General features: G+C 40.6%; 1 protein-coding gene across 1 annotated transcript in view; it reads right to left on the minus strand.

The window, feature by feature from the left end:
* Window positions 1-9,940, minus strand: part of pmepa1 (prostate transmembrane protein, androgen induced 1) — a 35,906-nt gene extending 25,966 nt beyond the window's left edge. Inside the window, exon 1 of the mRNA XM_084543306.1 lies at window positions 9,869-9,940. Within this exon, the coding sequence (XP_084399432.1) occupies window positions 9,869-9,878 (10 nt within the window). The 5' untranslated portion in view covers window positions 9,879-9,940. The remainder of the gene's footprint in view (window positions 1-9,868) is intronic.
* Between the last annotated feature and the right edge of the window lie 5,608 nt (window positions 9,941-15,548).

Below are 15,548 nucleotides of genomic sequence, written 5' to 3' on the forward strand. Positions count from 1 at the left end.
AACCCCCAAAAACGCCGTCACCATCTAAACGATATAGGACATCCGATAAAATGTTTTGCGCTTTTCACCTCCAATCGTTTCCGTGTAAAGTGCCCCTAAAATCAACCTTTTCAAGTTCAGCTATTTAGAAAAACAGATGGAGCTTCAGGAGAGTCGCTAACCCTCTACGTGCAACTATTGATTAAATGTTAATTCTACCGCGTAAACAAACTGATTCATTTAGTTTGAGACTAATGCAATATGTGTTTTTTTTTCTTTTTCTTTTTAAGCATTCCTCTACAAAAATAAACCACATCACACAACCCAACTAAACAGCAGGATTTTCTGGCCTGGACTAATACATGAAACTATACAGATTTTTCCAGTTGTTACTGTCTTTATTATTATCCTCAGTATAACTAGTGGCACAGAGTAATTGAAGGAAACATTTCACAGACTGCCTAATTAAATGTTAATTCTACAGTATAAATGGACTGACTAATTTGGTTTGAGACTAATTTAATATGCTACGGTTTTGTTGTTTTTCTTTTTAGTCGTTATTCTTTAATCTACATTGCAAGCCTAAACTGCAAGACTCTCTGGCTTAGAATAATTAATGAAACACTATTTTAATCTAATCAAAGAGACTCACTAACCTTTCATTAACTGTTAAAGCATTTAGTTTGAGACTAATTCAATATGTTGATTTTCTATTTAGGATTAGACTAATTCATGAAACACTTCAGACAGTTCCAGTTCTTCTTAGCTCAGTTATTATACTTGAAGTAAGCACAGACTCCTGATCCAGTGGCACAGAGCAATTAAAGGAAACATCTCAGCTTACACAAACTAATTAATAAGATATTACTTCTACAGTGTAAACGGACAGATTGGTTTGGTTTGAGAATTAATTGAATATGCCACAGTTTTGTTGTTTTTCTTTATAGGCGTTCTTTCATCCACAGTCTAAGACTTTCTGATTTAGACTAATCCATGAAACGCTACGAAGCTGAGTGTTAGTTTACCCTTGTCGTTCTTTTTGAATATACTATAAATAAGTGACTATATTGACATTTAGGTCCAGCTCAGACCTCTTTTTTTCCATATTACTGCTGACAGCGCTGGCATTTGGACATAAAAAGCAAGAGGTCATGTTTTAATTCCGTGTGGACACGCAACCATCAAACAAAAACCCGCTCCAACATGAAAGCCAACGGCAATTTAAGCTATTAAAATATGTACACATTCACATCTTAATCCGGTTTAAAGCTATTTAAATGTTATTTTTAGCCTTATATTCATGATCTATTCAATGTTAGCAGGGGACGCTGGACTCTTAAAAGACAAATCGTCGCTCAGACTCAGAATCAACAAGAGCCAAGAGACGCATTTCTTCTTTCCCTGCAATCAGATGTGAATGTGAGTGCTAGACAATCTTCGACCAGCTTCCCCTGTCCCAGACCAATTAATGAAACACTGTTTATTAAATGACATAAAGAGACAACAACTGAAGTATTTAGAAGACCAGACAGTCATGTAGGGCTATTTTTTGTCTTCCTCAGACTAATTAATGAAAAACAAGAGAGGATTTTTTTCCACAGAGCCGCATGAAAGTCTATGCATATAGCAGGGAGACAGTCATTGCCTTTATTTATAGAGGCAGTCTCTCAGTCCTCAGACAGCCTCTGTATGGATTTATTAACACTGTTAGACAGACATATAGGGCTGGCTCTGACTTCAGACTAATTAATGGGACAATATGGGTCCAACAGACAACAAGGGCCTCAGCTGAACGTTGTCTTGTATGCAGATCATATGCAGAGAGCACACACACACCCACACAGAGACACACACACAACCCCCAAAAGTGTCAGTGACCTTGACCCCTAGATGCATACGCTGCATGCATCTACATATATGCATGATGAGAACATGCTGATGACTTTACAGGTTTTATGTGTGTGTTATTGGTGTCTAGACCGAGAAACAATGAACAGCTGAGAGGGGGGAATGAAAGACGCAAAGACGAAAGGAAGGAAGCAAGGAAGAAGGACGTGAGCAAAGAAGTAAGGAAAGCAGGAAGCAAGGATTATTTATATCCTCGGTTAATCAGCTGATTATTCAACTGTTTAGTCCAAACAGCCTAAAGCTGATGTTTTCATGTTGCTTGTTTTCATGCAGCCCAAAATTATAATTAGGTTAGAATTACATATGAGACGGTATTAGACAATTTGACATTTTTGCTTGACTAAAAGGATTATTAAGGGCTGTTACACACCAAGCCCGGGGTCTGTGGCCCTAATTTTTGTGGTGTGTCCCTCACTGTTGCCACTAGTCAGGCCTCTGACGGTGACGGTGACACCAAACCTCACATCTCCTGTGTCTGGACCAAAACTTTGCTCATGAACACACCACAAAGACGACAGTCAGCATCCCGCTAGCACACACATACTGCGCTTTTCTGAACTCTTTATGCCAGCAGGTGGCAGTAGTCTACATTCGAGAGGCTAGGAAGCGCCACCGTTTGTCATACAGAGCTGGCCTCGTAACGAGTTGATCGAGATCACTCAGATAGGTCGTTCAGCTCACCGAACCAATGTGAACAAGTGACAAAAGGAAACTAAATAGGCAAGTTCAAAGGTCTCACAGAAGGCCAGTTTCATTTGTCATCTATATCTAATCTGAACAATCGGATCCACAAATATCTTCATAAAAACATGATATTCCAGAAAGAATAAACTGCAGACCATATCATCAACAGGATTCAGGAGAGACAAGCTCTGTATGACGATTTGTAGCTCTTCTCTTCCTAGCTTCCTAGCCTCCCAGCTAACAGCAGCTCTTCTTGTTTCTCCTTTCCAATGACTACTGCCACCAGCTGGTATGAAGAACCCATATATGTCAGCTGGACATTGGTTGTAGTGTTCGTAGTGTGTTAAAGTGCAACTTCTTGGTCCAGACAGAAGCAACATGAGGCCACACCACAGTCGGCCTTCATTGCCGGTAGTAATGGAAAAGCAAGGAAGGAATTTATGACAGTAGGGAATAAGAACAAGAAGCAGATTAACAGCATTTACTCATGCCTTTAAGCAAGGCATTGCACCAAGTTGCACAACTGAGACTTCACTCGGCAGCTTCCTGTGTCATGTGATATCCGAAACAGAAAACAACGAGGAAGCAGCTGAGCTGACTTTCTGCTGATAATTATTTTTTTCCGAGACAAATTACTCTCTGTTTACCGTACAAGAGGATTAAAGCGATTCTGTCTCTGGGACGATGCCAGCTGTCAATCACAGAAAAAAAGGGGGGAAAAAAACACCACAAAAGGCAGAATTTGATTGACGCTGGTTTCTGCAAACACAAATGAGTTCAAACCTGCTTCTTTTCTGCGTGAAAAGGCAAATGATATTTCTGATTTTATAAACACTGACTATCACAACATCAGACACAGAAATAGTCACAAAGAGAGGAAATGAATAGACAAGTGCAGACTAACACATGTGCATGCCCGCACACACACACTCACACTCACACAGAGACAGCCAGACAGAGAGGTTTACATAATAAGTCTAGGAGGCCAGCCAGAACAGACTCAATCATTTAATTTCCATGATTCACTGAGTGAGAGCGAAACAGAGACAGAAAGAGAAAGAAGGGTGGAAAGAAGGAAAGAAAACCAGTCGATGAGAAGTAAAAGACAGATACAAGAAAGGCAAATGATGCTGTGTAACTGCTGGTGTGAATACGTAAAAATCTATCCCTCAGATCTAAGTACTGTGCAGATATTGATCGATCAATAAATCTTAAATATTATCCCGAAATAAATAGAGCAGTATGAACGAACAAAACCTCCAACGCACGGCAGTTACAGTCTGGTGTTTAAGTGTCTGGTATAGTCGGGCTCTTTGTCTTTTTTGTCCTATTGTCTGATTGCTCAAGCTGGTTGAGCAAATCTAGACTGATGCCACATTTATGACAGCTAAAAGTTGCTTCTGATGGTTCGAGTGAAGCAATCAAAGAGATAGTTGCATGCAGGTTGCCTCGGGATCTAGTTTTACACCACAAATACTCTGGCAAAGGCACAATTGGAAAAAAATAGAAGCTCTTTTTTCTAATGAACATCATCTCCGGTTGTCACATGGGAGCTGCCGCTTCAACAGCATGTGATTTTTGTTGATTTTTTGACACATGACAATGACAGAATGACAGTTACAAAGATGACTTTTCTTGTCAAGCTATAAATGCTGTCTTTATATAGCTATTCTGTGTAAACTACATAAATTTAATCTGGGTTTTGAGACGTACCACAGGATTACGCTGGCTATAAATATGATAGGAAATACGTAGTTAGAAAAATGAAGCCAACATCTAAATGTCAAAAATTGCAGTTCCACAAATGTGCACTCCCCATAAATCTCCAAAATGTTCAATGTTGCAGCAGAAACAAAACATGTTCACATCCTGGTACAAATACAGTTTTGGTCTCTATTGCAAATTTTTCTATTCATGCCAACTGTACATGGGTAAAGTTGCTCACTTGTTTGAATTATATCACAGCTTAAATGAATGCATAATTTTCTCATTTTAGTGCGAGTTGTTGCATGGATCACACTTGTGACTTAACAGAGTCACAGCGGGCTCTTCTGTTGCCAATACTGCCGTCACCTCCTGTCCACGAAGGAACATTATGACTCCTTTCCTCAAATTCAATAACAAAAATAAATTCCCTCCAGCTGAACTTACACGCACACTCAGATACACACTATTGATTACATTTATGTTTGGGCGTAGAGACAAACTGTGGACACGTAGTAACAAATGTGCAGGGAGCCCAAGCTACTGGTAGGAAATGACAAGCTGATAGCAGCGATGACTTCACTGAGCAAACACACACGCACACACACACACACACTCACACATGGCTAGCCTGTGAGTAATACTGATGTCATGTGCTTTGACTAGTTGTGTCTGTTGCTCAGAACAGATGTGCTTTTGCATATGTGTGTGCGCTCTTGTCAGAGGGTGTAACAGGTATATGAAACCCTGCAATTACAACTTGTGAGACCCAGAGGAAGGAAGGATGTGCAGGGGAGATAGATGAATGATAGTCTGGAGTGAGTCAGGGGCTCTGCAGCTCTTTTAAACATGTCTGGAAGTCTGAATTGAGGTATTTAAAAGCCCTAAATCCAGCTGTTAAAAGTGCTCTGGATGTAATGCTACATTAGTCTGAGCTGCTTCAGTATTGCATCCTGTAGCTGGTCTATTCAACCATAGCTCAGCTTGAGTTGCTGACATCTTTTGGTACATGAGCTATAAATCAGTTTGCTAGGGGCTTTGCTTTTTATTCCAGGATTAGCAATGCTATTCTTATTTTTTTGAGCTGTGTTTCTTTATTTTTGTGAATCAGCACACATTTAATGCTGCCTTCAAATGGTGTTGTGTTTACTGTCTTCATGTGAACCTCAAAACTGGACATTTTCTATGTATGTATACCTGACTTCTCGTCTCATAACTTCAAACTAAAGAGTTTAACTTGAAGGCAGCATAACTCTAAGTGGTTTTAAAGGTAAGAACTCACCAAACTGCCCTCAAAGAACTACTGGCAGCGAAGACCAACTGTGTCATCACCTCACATAGCCTGTGTCTGAGCCAAAAAGTTGCACCTGAACACAACGCAAAGATTTCAGCCAACGCTCAGCTGGCACATACAATCTGAGAACAGGTAACCAGAAGAGCTACTATGAACAATAAGCAGAGCCTTCTTGGTGCCCTTCAAAATGTTGGTGTTCTTCTAATGCACCGACTCTTTGAGCTAAAAAGCCAATCAGACTGACTCAGCATGCTAAATCTGCTTAAAAACCAGCGACTGAGGCCCAACTAGTGCCAAAGGTGCAGGACACTCCACTAGGGATGAGGAAATAGCCAAACTTTGGTATATCACGGCTGTACAGGGTGTGTCAGGTGTTCCTTGAAGTCATAAATACCTTGAGGGCAGTTGATAGATTAGCCAATTTAAGTATCTAAAGTATCCTTCCGTAAGTGTGTGCAAGAGAGGGTAATTTCCTTATCTCCTTAGTTTGTGTATGTTTGTGTCTGTGATACAAGCCACAAAGTTCAGGTTTTATTTGTCCAGAGAAGGGAAAGGATTGACTCTATCCTTCACGGTGGTTCTAATAAATCCAGCAGTTGTCTTCTTTCTTCCCGGATCTATTTTTAAGATTTACGAGGTAAAAACAAAAAAATATATAGGAAACCTTGCTTCTTCTGCCATCCTTTGATCGCCACATCTCAAGTGAATAACGTGGTTAATCCTGTGTTTTTACTTTGTTCTGCTGTCTTTCATCTTTTCCTGTCACACTCCACTGCCCTGTACAGCTGAACCAGCTTAAACATAATCTTGTTTCTTTTTTTGTTTTTTTTAAATAAAGACCAACACATCATTAGTTTCAGTCTATCAACTCCTACACAGTTGTTCAATACACCAGAATTTCTCTGTGTTTTCTTTCGGTTCTCTCTTTTTACTGACACCTTGTTCACTTTTTCCAAAGTTTCCACATATTTCTCTCGCTCCCTTCCTTCTCTGCTGTCTCTCCGGTCTGCTATGTTCTCCTCGCTGTCTCCTTGTTTGGTTTATCTGTTTCCCTCCCTCCGTCTTCCAGACTAAACATCACGTCTGTTTTCAGACAGAGGAATTGTGTGTGTGTGTGTGCCTCTGTCTGCATTCTTATCTTGTTTTTCTGTTACATGTCCAGCCAATGATCTGTATTACATGCATTGATTTTTATTCCCACTTGACATTGACATTACTACTCTATGATTCACGCTTTTGTGTACTTTTGTTCGGAGATGTCTTTCCTGAAATCCCTTGGTTCAGGAAGTTAAAAATCCCATTATCATTTTTTCCAAAGAAAATGTTAAGTGACTCACCGCTGCAGAATTTCTACAGCTTGGATCAGCCTGAAACTAAATATCTGGTTCTTATCAAGACACAAAAGGTACAAGATTATGTTCAGGAAATTTCTGGGAGAGAAGAGAAGACATGTACAGTATGTTTTGTCACAAAAACATCCAACCATAGAGTTCAAAATTATGGTCTGACTGAAAGAATAAAAATCTTTGAAGATGAGAAAATTAAAAGCAAAATTATTTGGGAGTTTTGATGGAATTCGGCAGCTATGGTGACACATTTGGTAAGCAGCAATGATAACTATTGACTATAATATACAGTAAATCTAAAGACTTGGACACACCAAGCCAACATAAAAGAACTGCTGGAAATTGAGGCCGATTGTGGCAATGCCTCACACCACCTGTGCCTGGACCATCACTTGAACACACTGCAGAGACAACAGAAATAACTCTTCACACTAGCAGGTGGCAGTTGTCTGAATTTATCATTCAAAAGTGGAAACAGGAAGCGCTACCATTGGCTAGGAGGCTAGGAAGCTAGGACCGTCATGCAGAGTTGGCCTCTGCTGAATCATGCATCAGTTGGACTACAGTTCTCTTGTTGGGCTCTGGTTCTCTAAGCAGTGCAGTCAATCAGAGTCAGCTCTCTCACCGAGTCACTCCACTGCCAGTTCAACACGCTGAATTGGCTCAAAAGCCACCAACAATGGTCCAACTAGCTACAACGGTATGGCCAAAACTAGGCCCACAGACGCTCACTGACGCCTTTCCACCCCGACTCTAAAGGATCTTAGTCAGAAGAATTCATGATATGCACTGTCACAATAAGACAACTGAAATGGGGAATCCACTTTCAAAAGGTTTCTTATTGCCAACAAAAAAAAATCTTAATGCTATAATATGGTATAGGAGAGTATTTTAGACAGTAGTCATTTCAACATTGTGGTAACAACTTAGTGAAGGCCCTCATCTCTTTCCACATGAAATTCACCTAACATATCAATAATCATTTCAGCTCTACTACTAAGACACACAACCATAAATCAAATAATCAGTTGGTCTAAGGGACATTTATCTTCAACAATCATAATCAACTCCTTATTTGGAATCTCGTTCCAAATTCTTCTATGTGAATGAATTATTTTCGTCTTCTACTCTTGAAAACTGAATATCTTTGGGGTTTTGAACTGACTGTTCTTTTGTTGAATATTTTCTGGTATTTTGGACCCAGCGATTATTTACTTTGTGAAGAAATTATACAGATCAACTGACACTTGATAATGAAAAACAAGGTGTATGGGATCAAGACCATGTTCATCTATGATCCATAACTGCAAAAAATGTTTTGAAATCTTGAAATAAAATTTTAGTTTCTCAAGTCTGACACTAAGTCTGAAACAAATCTTATCTCAGTTTTTCTCCAACACGTTTTTAGAGATTTAGATTTGCTGTTTGTTTTCCAGATGTTTTCCAAATGTTAGCAAAAAAAGATTTTGAAACTGCACTTCCAGATTTTGAAAATTTGACTTTCGAAAGACCTGAAGCTTTATTTTGAAATTTTGACAGATGCCTTTTTGCCCTTGCATTTCCGCTGTTGCTTCATAAATGAGTTTTCAACACCCACTTTGACTACACAGTTATCAGCTTAGTCGAGCAAGGTAAAATTCATCTCGGCTGAAAACTGAAAAACAGTTTTTTGCAAATGCAGCTTCTTTGTCAGCATTAATATGGCTCTCAAGTTGTGCTGTGGCAAATGAAAATTTGAAAATATTGAAAAACAGCAGTTTTAACCAAAACAATTGATCTAAAAATTAAAATAAAAACTAATTCCAGCCCAGTTGTGACTACAAGAAGATGTGCTGCCTTCTCACTGATTGATTATCAACTGTAGTGTCCTCAAAAGAGTCTGAAGCTGTCTGAGTTAGACCTCAGCTGGACACACGAACCGACACACACACCAAACACACATCTTTGATCTATAATTGACCTTACCTTATTTAGACTACACAATTACCAGTGGATGTTCCTTCTGGGTGCAGGTTTAGAGCTTTGCATCACCAAACAGCGCACAAAGACAATCACATGAAAGCACAGTCCTTTATAAACACACATAAACAAACTCACACACACACAGGGATTTCCCAGATACGTCCAAAAACACGCATATAAACCCAACGCACATGCGCGCACACGTAGACGCGCGCACGCAGACAGCCGGCTAGACAGATGTCTGGCTTTTGCTCGACTACTGACGAAGCGACAACAAAACTTCCAGCTGGCCCCGTTTTACTCCGATAAAACCCACAATTTATTCCGATATCAAGCTTTCACCGCCCTCCGAGGTAACACTCGGACAGTTTTAACGCACTTTAAGTCTCAGTTTCACCGTCCAAAAAAAAATAAAAATCTTCAGCAAATAGGCAGCGTTCTCCCCGCCACCTCAGGTTTAAGATTCAAAAGCAGACCTGGAAGTCCAGCGAGAAAAATCACTCGATCTGTCTCATGGAGAACAAAACAGCTGGAAACAGCCTGGGAAGGATTTGAATCACGGTACGGGCAGTATTTGCAGGTTTCGGCTCGGCGGAAAGACGTGGGAAGCGTGCGGTTTCTGTTCAAGTTCAAAATTAATCATCGGAAATGGGATACGGAGGGGAAAACTTCATTGAATGAACCGCCAACTGTAGTTTTATAAAAGCGTTCAGCCAAGAAGAAACGGAAAGACGTGAGGAAAAGCCCCACTAAAACTAACATTGGGTCAGATATACAGACACAAAACGAAAGCTCAGACTCTGACATATATACCAGCATCACCTATGAGGAATAAACGCTGCACACAATATAAAATACAACACATCACGCTTAATTTGTGGGTTTTAAATCTTTGTGGCCATTGTCACGTCCACAATTTAAGACACAGTTTAAGGAAAAAGCTAAGCGAATTAAGAGACATTGAAAAGTGGTTTAAAGGCAAGTTACTCACTGATTTCCATGCTCTGCAGGGACGTGAAGCGCTTGCAGTTACAAGTGCAGGATACATTGGCGGTGGCGTTTAAAACACCCATCAAGTTCAACATTTAAAGCCTCCTAAGACCAGACATGAATGCTTCCAGGACGAGGACGAGTTTAGGAGGGGAAGGGAGGTTCTGGTGCTGGAGAAGAGACGGCGATCGGAAGAAGGAGAGGAGGTCCGAAAAAAAGGAGCAAACTCTCCCCCTTCCATAAAAAAAAGAAAAGAAATACTCCCTTTCTCTGTTCTCTTACACAAGCCCTCTCCTCTCCTTCCTCTCCGGTCCGTCCGTGCTCCTCCTGTCTCGGTTCTCTCCTCCTGCTCCTCGCTCCGGTTTCTCCTCCTCTTCAAATCTATCTATCTATCTATCTATCTATCTATCTATCTATCTATCTATGCGCACAGCAGGAGTCTCGGTGCAGCCTTTAATCGTAGTTTCCTAAAATGTTCTTCTGCTACTTTCAGCGTCCGGTTCCGTCCGTTTGAAATCGGCTTTAACGGATCCGTGTTTTCCGCCGTGTGACCGGCGACTAAACTGCTGAGGGACGTCTGTCTGGTCCTGTCTGCCTCTCTCTCTCTCTCTCTCTCTCTCTCTCGCTCTCTCTCTCTCTCTGCCTCTCCCTCCCTCCCCTCCTCCCTCTCCCTCTCCCATTTCCAATTTCCACTTGCGTTTTTGGCACAAGTCAGCCAAGGCGCAAAGACCTGCAAAGAAACAGAGGATAAAGGGAAAAAAAACGCATTCAGTTGTATTTAACTAATCACCTATCACCAATTCTGCAAGACAGCTATTAATTTTATGATCATTTACACATTTGTCTAAGAGATAAAATGTCTCCCAATGAGTCAGTTGTATTATTATTATAATTATTATTATGTAACAAATATTTTTGCGTGCAAAAATATAAAATATTTACTCTTAGAAATGGGGCGGCACAGTGGCACTGATGCCTCACAGCGAGAAGGTCCTGGGTTCGAATCCAACTGGGCCTTTCTGTGTGGAGTCTCAATGGTTCATTGGTGATTCTAAATTAGGTGTGAATGTGAGTGCGAATGGTTGTCTGTCTCTCTGTGTTAGCCCTGCGATAGACTGGCAACCTGTCCATGGTGTATACCAACTTCCTTCACAGGTATAAGCGGGTACAGAAGATGAATGAATGAATACTCTTAGGAATGATGCATGGAAATGGACAATTTCCGCAAATTTCTCGGAAAAATTAAAAACATGAAAATGCCATAGATTGTAATTCCTAAAATGGCCACTTGAGGGTGGCTCCACACATGAATCTCCATTCCTCGGCCTCTTTCCTCTCCAGTTCATCCGTCATGCCTAGGCAAACGAATGATTTCTGCTAACAGTTTAACCAAATTGTGCCTTTCAACAAACAATTTCCATGTAAAATGAGTAATCTGCACTTGTCGATTAGTAAATGGTACATACAAATTACCTATTTATGTGCAGTATGTGTCCCCAGAGTCAACTGGTACAGTCTGTAGCCCAGATTTATGATTTGTGCAAAAGAAAATTCGACAGATTTATGTTGACAAATAAAGGTGTCAAATGGACTAATTCTGGCAAATGAACCAAAGGCAGGCTCCACGCAACATTCTCAGTCATCCATGTCAAATCTCCTTATCCTATATCATCTATATATATTATATGACTCATTTCTGCTCCCATTTTTTAACCAAATTCTGCCTCTGAATAAACAAATTGTGCCTGTGGATTAATAAACGATGAATACAAATTTCTAATATGTGTGCAGCATGTGTCCCCTGCGTCAGCTGACACAGTTTCAGCTCAGATTTATAAATTATGCAGGGAGACCACCATTTTATGTTCAAAAATATTAGTGTCGTGATTGCTAATTGATCCTTTGTTGGCCTTCTGATTGGTCTGCTGACCCACCGACAAGAGGGCCGACGTTGCTGCCGGTTGGACAAACAAGAGCAGTGGTAAATTCAGTCTATAAAGCAGACTGAAAAAGGAGAGTGAGAACAAGAAGAACTAAGAACATTGAAATGGTTTAAAGGTGTGCGTGGGGTACTTAGAACAACGACTCATGTTTTTGATTTCTTTTTTGTTTTTTGAAAGTACTGAAAGTAACATTAAAAAAATGACGCCACTGCATTTGGCTGTTTGATGACCACACTGGCGGTTCCAACCTGCCACTCACGATAAAAAAAAAAAAAAAACCTACGTTTGTGTCAATAGAATAAGATATTAGCACATTGTTTCATTACCAAGCAGTATCCTGTGACAGGCCCCGTTGGTAAGTAACCCAGCTAACATTGGCAGACACTGGAAAAATGACTACTATTTTCAGTTTTTATGTATGGTTCTTTTTTCTGTTGTACCCACGTATGTCGACTGTATATTTCACATTTTTGAAGAATTATAATTCCGAGTTTTTCAAAGTTTTTTTCTGTGGGAATGGACCCCCACATGGCTAATGTTTGTCTAACCTAGCAACAGTAACATAGCACATCGGGACTTGACAAAGGGAAAGTTGTGTGCATGCAAATGACTGATTATAAACTATCCCAGTTTAATTTGTATCTCTGGATGAGATGAAACGACTAATTTGTGTGTATTTGCATACCCATCTCAGTTCCACTCCATTTTCGAATCAGCTGAGTGGTAGGCAGAGTGGTGTTAGGGTGACGCCATAAAGGCATCGTCCATCTTTACTTTACATATGGAATGGGATAAGGAGAGTATATCATATAAAATACATGTGTCTAAGGAGTTTAGAGCTGGGACAACTTTGACCAAAAAAAAGTAATCTTTATTTCCTAGCTTTTTCCAGGACTTTCAGAATCAGTATCAGAATCAGAAAAGACTTTATTGCCAAGCATGTTTGTACATACAAGGAATTTGCTTTAGCGTTGTTGCACTCATTACGCGTAAACAAATAAAATAAAATGAAATAAAATATAGAAACTTGGCTCTCAAATATACAAAAATACAAAAAATATATACACAGTATATACAACGACCAGAACATTTACACTGGGATGGTAGTGGGTTTGATGTGTTCATGGGTGGGGGCTTGGCATTTTTCAGCAGACGCACTGCGGATGGGAAAAAAATGTTCGCCATGCGAGTGGTCCTGGACTCGATGGATCGCAGCCACCTGCCAGAGGGGAGTCTGTTGAATAGTCCGTGTCCAGGGTGAGAGGGATCGGCCACAATCTTAGCTGCACGCTTCAGAGTCCTGGAAGCGTACAGCTCGTCGAGAGACTTCAGACTGCAGCCAATCACCTTCTCTGCAGAGCGAATGACACGCTGCAGTCTGCTCTTGTCCTTGGCAGAGGCTGCAGCATACCAGGTGGTGATGGAGTTGGAGAGGATGGACTCAGTGATGGCAGTGTAGAAGTGAACCATCATTGTCTTTGGCAGGTTGAATTTCTTCAGCTGCTGCAGGAAGTACATCCTCTTACTGTGCTTTTTTAATTAGGGCGCTGATGTTCAGCTCCCATTTGAGGTCCTGGGAGAGGATAGTGCCCAGGAAACGGAAGGAGTCCACAGTGTTGACTGTAGAGTCACACAGGATGATGTGTTCTTCCTGTAGTCCATGATCATCTCCACTGTCTTGGAAGCGTTCAGCTCCAGTTTGTGGCGGCTGCACCAAGTCACCAGGCGGTCAATCTCTAGTCTGTAGGCGCTCTCATCTCCACCTGAGATGAGCCCGATGAGGGTGGTGTCATCTGCAGACTTCAGGAGCCTGAAATGTGTTTTCTCAGCCTCACATGCTGCCTCCTGTCAGACAGGAAGTCTGTGATCCACCTGCAGATGGAGTCAGGCACGGTCAGCTGGGAGAGTTTGTCCTGTAGTAAAGACGGAATGACGGTGTTGAAGGCCGAGCTGAAATCCACAAACAGGACCTTGGCATATGATCTGGGGGAGTCCAGGTGCTGGAGGATGAGGTGGAGGGACAGGCTGACCGCGTCATCCACAGATCAGTTTGATCTGTAGGCGAACTGCAGGGGGTCCAGCATGGTTTCAACCAAACCAGTGACAATATATTTTAACAGACTTTAATATGCATGACAAATTCATGACAAGAAAACTTCCTTTGGCTCCAACAGCTAGAAACCCGACATTGTTTTGCACATGTGCACGTCATTAATATAGAACTATACACCATGAAACTCTTGCAGTTACAGATGAAAACAGAAGAAAATAAGCTCTTTAAATGGGTTTAAATCTAAGCAAAGCTTCACTGAATTATTGACACATCCAAAATAAATAATTTAAGTCACAGTTAAAGTAAAACCTGAGTGAATTAGAGGTGTTCAAATTCACTGAAAGGCAAATTTATCACTAATTTCCATGCTCTGGACAGATGTGAACTTCTTGCAGTTGCAAGTAAAGGAGACAGACACAGCTATTGCTATTTACAACTACACAGGAAAGCTGCAGGTACCAAAGCTGTCTGTGCAATGAATGAATACTGCTATTGATAGATACAACTGTGCAGGCTAATCAAATATGAGTGCTTCCTGATATGGATGAGTTTAGGGGTTCTGGTGGAGGAGAAGAGACATCAAACCATCACATCTGACATAATTTTGCACAAACTGCTCATTTTGTTTGCTAATATACAGTAGAACCACACAATGTGATTCCACTACAATTGTGCTGAAACAATAATATTCACTAGTGTGAAAACTGAACGGGAATGTGAAGCCTTTATTTTTGTCTTGTGTTAAAATGCAGCAGTTTTAAATTGTGTGTAACTGTCAACCAAATTCGATCTAGACAACTTTTCATGAGCACTGAGTGAGTGAACTAGTTAGCCCTCAGTGTCCGACTAATGTGGCTAAAACTCAATAGTTTCTCCTGCAGCTTCACAACTGAAGTCTTGCTCGTGTCTAGTTGCTTTTTTACCATTATTTTGTCGCCGTCACTAATGAAACTGGCCAAATAAGGGTGGAATAAACTGCAGTGTAACTTTAAGTGACAAAACATAACACCACAGGATATTATACAGTTTTGCATGTTGTTAAAAGTGGAGCTCCAACTTGTAATTTCCGTTAAACAAGCTTAATTGACATTTGGGACTGTAAAAACTGACTCAAAATGTGGATTATTAATGTTGCGTGTGCGTGTGTTTGCAGCGGAACGACGAAGCCAGACAGCATTACGTCATTCCTGTGATTGATGGGCCCCGGGGACCAATGGGGTGAGACTGTAGCAGCACGTCTCATCTGAGTCAACTTTCTAATTAGGTCTGCTTAAGTTTATAGCTGCATGTGAAAGTGGTTTTATTGGCCAACTGGACTCCCAAAAGCCCAAGACATACAGACAGCAAACAAAAGTCATTCAAACAAAATACATCACAATCTAAATAAATGTGCAGAGGAAAACGTGAAGACCAAAAAAAAAAAAAATCTGCAAGGAAAAGAAAAGCATAGACAGCCTTGCTTCAAGTTTTCCACCTTCAGTGTGTCATGTAACTAACATACAGTTCCAGAGTGAAGCTTACGTTTGTTTGTTTTTTTTTAATAGAAAAAGAGAAAAACAGAGTGGAAACATCACCAGTGATTTCCTGGATGCATGTAACTAAATAAAACCCCTTAAGCACCACAAAGAAATACTCCCAAAACAAAATTAGGAGCACCTTTTGTTCCTGTAATTTGTGTAAACTGA

This window comes from Chelon labrosus (assembly GCF_963514085.1).
Source record: "Chelon labrosus genome assembly, chromosome: 4".
Lineage (NCBI taxonomy): Eukaryota > Metazoa > Chordata > Actinopteri > Mugiliformes > Mugilidae > Chelon > Chelon labrosus.